This window comes from Branchiostoma floridae, chromosome 2, assembly GCF_000003815.2.
Source record: "Branchiostoma floridae strain S238N-H82 chromosome 2, Bfl_VNyyK, whole genome shotgun sequence".
Classification (NCBI taxonomy): Eukaryota; Metazoa; Chordata; class Leptocardii; order Amphioxiformes; family Branchiostomatidae; genus Branchiostoma; species Branchiostoma floridae.
The window spans coordinates 14,636,173-14,643,390 of NC_049980.1; the positions used below are offsets into that span (position 1 = coordinate 14,636,173).

General features: G+C 41.1%; 1 protein-coding gene across 1 annotated transcript in view; it reads left to right on the forward strand.

Annotated features, from left to right (window-relative positions):
• Positions 1 to 1,506: 1,506 nt before the first annotated feature.
• Positions 1,507 to 7,218, forward strand: part of LOC118408193 (laminin subunit alpha-2-like) — a gene marked incomplete in the record, with an annotated part of 72,598 nt that continues 66,886 nt past the window's right edge. The window contains 2 exon segments of the mRNA XM_035808830.1: positions 1,507 to 1,677; positions 6,098 to 6,136. Coding sequence (XP_035664723.1) covers positions 1,620 to 1,677; positions 6,098 to 6,136 — 97 coding nt within the window.

Genomic DNA, 7,218 nt, shown 5'->3' on the forward strand with positions numbered 1-7,218 from the left:
CTTTCCAGCGGAACAGTGGCGAGCGGAGGAGTCGAGTACTGGGAGAAGTGTAGTACAAATGAAAGAAAGAAAGACGCCCTTTTTTTTACACAAACATGTTCGCTCGCGCGCATCGTACACACAAAGACACAGTGACACACAGACACAGACACACTGAAAAGTGTAACTTGGCAGATAGGATAGATGATGTACCCTCCAAGCAGAGGTTAGGCTCCGGCTGTTCAGTTAACGTTTAGTCGTTTTTATCGGACTTTCTATTTGGTATTGTATCTTGTATTTGGTATTGTATCTTGTAACTGGCGTACTTCAAGAAAAATGACAAAATAGAAAGCCCGATAAAAAAACGACTAAAAAACGTTAAAAACAGCCGGAGCCTAACCTCTGCTTGGAGACTAACATGATGTACATACACACACACTCTCTCTCTCTCTCTCTCACACACACACTGTGACACACACACACACACACACACACACACACACACACAGGAAAGTAGTTCGCTCCCGCGTTCATTATTATACAGTCGTTTCTAGCTCCGACATTCGTTATGCACTATATACAGTCGCTTTCTGTTTCCAAATAAGAGCGAACACCCAGGCTACCGAGATCCCCCAAATTTCTAGATGAGTCATTGAAATTCTTGAAGGAATTCTCAAGGTGCTTTCAAACCTTCAGTTTCCATTGTAGGTAATTTGTCTGTTTGTTATCACCTATTGTTCTTTTCCGGCCCAGAAACCGTGCTCACTAATGACCCTATCAATCTGCATAATCAGGGCCATTGTTTGGTCCAGTTGTTGAGTTAACCCGGTCTCCGGTGTTTAAACTGCAAATAAGCCAGACGTTTTATACATCTGCGGAGTAGGGGCAGGTTTAAAACAGAATGTGTGATCAGGATCTAAAATGTTTAACTTTTAGCGATCCATTAATGTATATATTGAAGATATATCTGTAGATATTGTAGCATAGGGCCCACGGCCTAGAAATGTGAATTATATATATATATAGTAGAAGCTATTCCTGCCGAGAGAACGTACTGAAGCTGAAAGGGCTGTAACGTAACGTAATAATTCATGCTATTTCAGTGAGACATTGCCTATATTAAACCGCTAATCATGTAGAAATATCTGTAGTCGTCTAACGCTGTCCTCTTGGCTTTGTTCTATCAGTTCATATTCATCGGCATCTTTCAGTTTCGTATGCTATCAATCAATGTGTATTCCCGCTTGAAATACTCGTGCAGAACTGTACGTGATACACAGAACTAATCAAACAAGGACGCCTCGCCCCTTGCAAGATCAATTTACAAGTCCCCGCCAGATCATTCTACTTGCAAAAAGGCGATACTTATATTTACTATGCTATTTATGAATAGTAAAAGTGTACAAATATATCCTTATTAATATTATTACAAAATATCTAAAATATTTGAATTTAATTTAGAGATTTCTATTATATTTAATGCTGTAGTGTTGATAAAAAGATACAAATTGTAGAAAATGCTCCCCTGTCAAAATGTGGCCGATGCCATGTCCGGAGCACAAGGCGCCCTATTCAGCGTGCACTCTCAGTTTGAGGTCTGAACCCGGCCAGAAGAGCCGGCCAAGTTAACACAGAGCAAAATGGTGCTTCGAATATTGCTCTGCACCACGATATTCTGGGTGGCCACTTCTGCTCAAGGTATGTAACGTTATCTCTTTCGTTTCTTTTTTTCGTTTGCATGTTCTGGGGAGTTGCTTGAAAAAGTTTCAGGTTGTCGTGTGTGGTGCTAGAAAAAATTACGTGAAGCGGTTTTTTGGTCGACGCGCAGCCAAGTTCTGTTGTTCCCAAGTTTATATAAAATTTCTTTCCTACAAGTTTGCTAAAATTAGAGTACTTAAGTACTTTAGACACTTGTGTTTCTGTAACGGCTTAGCTTGTAGCCACACTAGAAAACTGCTACACACCAAGAAAAAAGAAGTGCAACATGGCGACGGTACTTCAAAACGCCATGAAATTTTCATTTCCCCGCTATTCACCCCCGCTTTGTGCGGTTTTTCTCCTACGACTTTCCGCACACCAACCAAGCCCTGTTTAACAAGATGGCTCGATTGTCGCCATCACACATGTTTTCCATGAGAAAGTCGGACAAAAGTGCGATTCTCACTTCCACCAAAGTTCCACTACTGAAATGATGACCTCTTGCCCCGATGCTTTGATTGAGTTAATTTTTGATATAGCTCAGCCACACGACTGGTATGGCTTGCATTTCCTGCCCTCCTTCGCCAAACACAACCGAACCCTACTTAGGAAATACTCAGACCGTTCCAGACGGATCTGTATGCTTTCTGTCTAAGTACAAAAGTACCCTCGACCCTCTTGGAGGTTCCTGTTGTCAGTGTTGAACAAATTCCTGAGTCTAGAGCGTTTCTCAACATGTTCAAAGATCTCAGTCTCCGTTTATTTGTGAAATAGATAACCTACACAGTTTGCACACTTTGCCAGACTGTTATCACTCAGCTGAAATGGAAACACGGCATTTCCCTTACCAGCAACAAACTCTATTTTAAGGTCTCTGTTTTATTCACTTGATCTGTCTTCATGTTAGACCAAATTTCATGATCATTTCAGGCCACAGAAAGTGAAGGGTATTTTTATTTCCCAATCACTATCCTATCACAACATATCTATGGGTTTTTGCCAATGCACAGTGCTTGTTTTATAAATAAAGTGAGCTGTGAGCTGAAAATAGAGCCCAAAGGAGAGTATAGAGAGGAAGAAAGACTTCTGAGCATGTGGAGAATTCAGCACATAACAGAAGTGATTGACATCTGGATTGAACCAATAGGATGGACAGGGATGGCCTGGCAGCATTAGGCCTTACTTGTGTAACTCGCTATTGTATATACTCATGATCAAGCTCTCCAGGTTCAGAGCAGCCTTGCCTTATGCCTAGTTCGTTTCGTCTGTCGGTTCTCCTTCATGGCAATGTCCTTGTAGCTTTGATCCAAAGGAACAAGAGAGGATGCTGGTGTAATTGTGCATGTCTACATCTTACAGAGACCTTTTCACTGTATTCGAAAGAAGAAACATTTCCACTAGTACTGCGTCTACCTTGTGATCTCATTGCAGACGTCCGGAAAGTGGGATGGAGGCTTTGTTTCAAAGGGCTCTTCTTTTGACTGCTTATTTTGCCATTCCAGCTGCATATCCAGCTATCATGGATAGATCTAAAGCCATCTATGGGGACTAGTATGGAATTACAGGGCAGAGGAAAATCTGCTGCATCAAATGATAGGTTATGGGAGGTGGAAAAGAATGGCCGTGGGAAAACAGCCCATTTTCCTGTAGGGGGTTTCATGATTGATACTTGAAATGGATGTGTTAAACAGATGCGTGGTGGGCTGAAGAGTTAACAAACGTTTGGGGTGCTGAGACTTGTTTCCTTCATCATTAGCACTTACATGAGAAAAGCTGTAGTTGTGTATATTGTATACTGAATCAAGTGCTTTTAAGTCAGAGCAGGAATATCAAATTATGTTCTTTTCAGATGTAATGTTGTTGATAGTAAGCCACCTTTACAACAGCCACAATTGAGTGGTTTAACTGAGAAAACTGGATCCAATCAGCTTACACCAACAAAAGCGTCAGTCTTGCTTCATTACAATAAGCAAATGTCTTTATTTGTCTATTGCCACTTTGTTCTTATACATGAGACGATCCTTTGTTAGCCTTTTCTGTGGCCATCAGCAGAAGTTGCCACTCTGGATTGTAAGGCATCCAAATCACATTTGTTTGTCATCAGCTGAAACCAAATCCGCTTCCCCAGCATGGAGATCAGCTCTAGTACAGAGGCTCTGTGCCCGGTCTCCCCAAGTTGGAACAGGGTGCCAACTATAGGCCATGTTTTACAAGGCTTGACACCTACGCTGGGTGTTCCCACTGTGTACAAGTGACCATGAGTGACACCTTGAAAAGGGCAATGTCTGGCAGTGACAGGGAAAATTGACATTCCTGACAGTCCCTTAGGAAGTTTCAGTTCCATCTGTGTTGGGTAGGAGGCAAAGGGCTGGCATATGGTTCATGTCTGGGCAGGATATCCTCATATAGAGTTACCCAGTGGTCTTCATAGATTTTTTGTCAAATGCCTACACACCTGGCCTACACAAGTACAAGTAGCTTAGATTATTGGATTTCACTAATTCAACTAAACTTGGATACAAAGGTGTCCTTCCAAAGGTTTTCCTATGACTTATACAGAAGTCATTTTCATACTGCATTCTTTAGATCAACTCATTTATTGTGTTGATGTAGAAAAACACCACCATTGATTGGTACCTATTACCTACATGAACTTGCAATCTGTTTTACACTTACAGTTACAGGAAACAATAAAAGACAGCCCCTGACACAAACATAGCAATATTACACAAAGAATTTTCCAATGTGCTCATTGATCTTTATCTTCAAAACATTTTCAAAACTTCCAGGGATTCTTGCACTTAAGTTCTATATTGCCCATTCCAACAATCCAAGGCAGAACATAGAAAGGAAAGGGCTGTAATTCTAATCCCAAACCTTACAACAACACCAGTCCAGTTGAGAAGGTTTTTATCTCAGGTGAACTGACTGTGTGGGCAGGAAATGAGGTGTCAGGTGTGAGGTGGGCCAGAAGGTGAACCTCAATACTTGGAATGTTTGTTCTGTCTCAGGTTCGAACATGCAGACTAGTACCTCTTGTATTATGTCTGGAGCTTGGTCCTGCCCAGGGGCCAGGGTCAGATTTACTGCAGAAACCCATCCCAGTCTCAGGACATACACAGCTGGACATGTTTATGTGTCAGAATGAAGATTTGAAAGGCCCTACTAGTCTTGAGCAGTAAGATTTATTTGTGTTGGGGATGTCACCTAACTGGCCTCAACTTGTAAGGCTTGTTATATAAACACAGAGTAAATTCCCATAACATTGTCAAACAGGCAATTGTGTGCCGTTTGGTTAAATGAGGGGCCAGTTGAAGTTATTTCAGTGTATACCAACAATTATCATGGAATATGTGAAACTGTGTACATTGCCAATTAGCCTGGGTACCATCCAAATTTCTACCAGGCTCCTCCAAGTCCTTGCACTTGTTGCCCTAAAAATTTTTAGGGCAGAGACTGAGAGAGTGTAAGGAGCCCCAGTAGAAATCGGATGATACCTAGGCTAATTGGTAGTCTGTGTAACGCAAACTCGCTATCTGGAGCTGGTAAGCTCCTCCCCGTGATGGGCGCAGCAATGTAGGACGGGCCTACGAAGCGCGATTAAATCAGGCTAGGCTAATTGGCAACATGCTGTTTTTCTCTGTTGTGAAATTGGAAAACTAGAGCAGAGTGTCAAAAGTTTAGCTGTGTGTGCCAATGTCACCATGGTAATAAAATGTATTTCACAATTTTACCAGCTATTGGATTTATTACAGTTCTAATATACCAAGTCACTTTAAGCATGGCAATTACAGTGTAGTGTAACTATTCTAGGGTGCAAAATTCGCAGCCTGGTCTATAGTTGTTCACACTGCTATGGTCTAGCAGCAAGTAACCTTGTTACAGGACCAAACATTTTTATATCAATCTATGATTGCTGTGATTAGAAAAAGAACTTAGTTTGCACATCAAAGATCTATGCTAGAGTCTACAGTCCTTGAAAATTTGATCCATGGAGGTCAAGCTGGAGGCCTCAAATTGGAGGAAAGCAGCATACATTGAATTTGATTAAACAGGAAATAAATGTCACATTTGATTTGATAATACTAGGGTTTATTCCTGTGTACAGGGTTTGCTGGGCAAAACATTTTGATTTTGGCTTATTAATAATGAAGTGAAATAGGATAGTTATCAGGGACAATGTCAAATTATGTAGTAATATATACTAATATTATAATGAAGCAAGCATCCTATTTCAATGTTTTCTGAGATTGCAGGGACCTGGCATATTTCATTGTATCACTAGTATGGTTGTTGTAAATTGGCACATACTGTTAATAATTATGTTTGATATCATGAGTAGAAATTGTTCTTGATGGCATCGGACATCAAGTTACTGTTTTGTACAATTTTCCACTAACATAATTTCTTCTTCTTTCAGGAACATTCAGCTTAGAAGGGGCTGTAGATGAAAATGGAGGTAAGCAAAGTTCTATTTGACACACAAGTATACAGTCCCGTAAACGTACAATGTATGTCCTGTTTTGTATCACTTGTTAGTGAAATGGCTGCACATGTTGGTATAGTATGCGCATGATCTGTTGACAAACTTTGAAGGTACGTAGAGATGCCACACAGTACCTGTAGTGTAATATCAGGGCTGAAAAGTAACATCTAACTCAAACATCGCAAAAAATAAATGGCACATGCAGAAAACATGGAAGGAAGATTGCAGATGATCAGTAGTGTCATTGAGCTGGTCTCCTTTATTGTCCTGATCTGTTTGAAGTGTATAGTGTTTCTGTTCTTGTTGTAAGATCTGTCTAGTGTTTCCTGACAAACAGCCTGACATCCGCAATCTATGTCGACCACCCTGATAGTGACTGCATGACCCTAACCTGGGCGTAAGAGTGTTTTCAGGGCTGACACAGGCTAGCTCCTCACTCTTTTAAGGTCAGCCCCCAAGAAACTTTGATGCCAAGACCCTGTGCAAAATTTACCTGATAATATAGATTGGGTGCCTACTTTGGTAGTGAGGTATTGGGCTTCCTGGACAAGGTTTATCCTCTAATGCACTGGGTCTGGTATCCAGGCTAGCATGGCCCATGGCCATACTGCCTTGGATGTGTAGAGATAATAAAAGCACAGGATGTTGGTTTATGGTTATAATTTGCAGTGTCATGGCTTTTATGATGTTACAGCCTCACCAAAAGAAAAGAAGCCTTAACAGAAAAGGCTGGGAAGGTGAAAAGTGCCTGCTGCATTCAAAGTCCAATACTCGTACTGCAAGTGCAATAGCCCAAACTTGGTCCATTTATGAAGCACCACCTAGTGGTCAGTCAGCAGTACTGCAAGCCAAACACACCCATCATTTTTGCAGACTCAGAAAAATGACGAGTAGAGTTGTTGCCGTAGTGGTGTCATTGTTGGTGTCTTGATGGAAAGAACAATATATCTATAGTCCTAGTCAGTAGAGGCTGGCACTATAGTTGACTACTTAGCAAGTGTCCTGATCATCATGAGGCTGATGTTTATAAAGGAGAGTAGACTGTATATAACTGA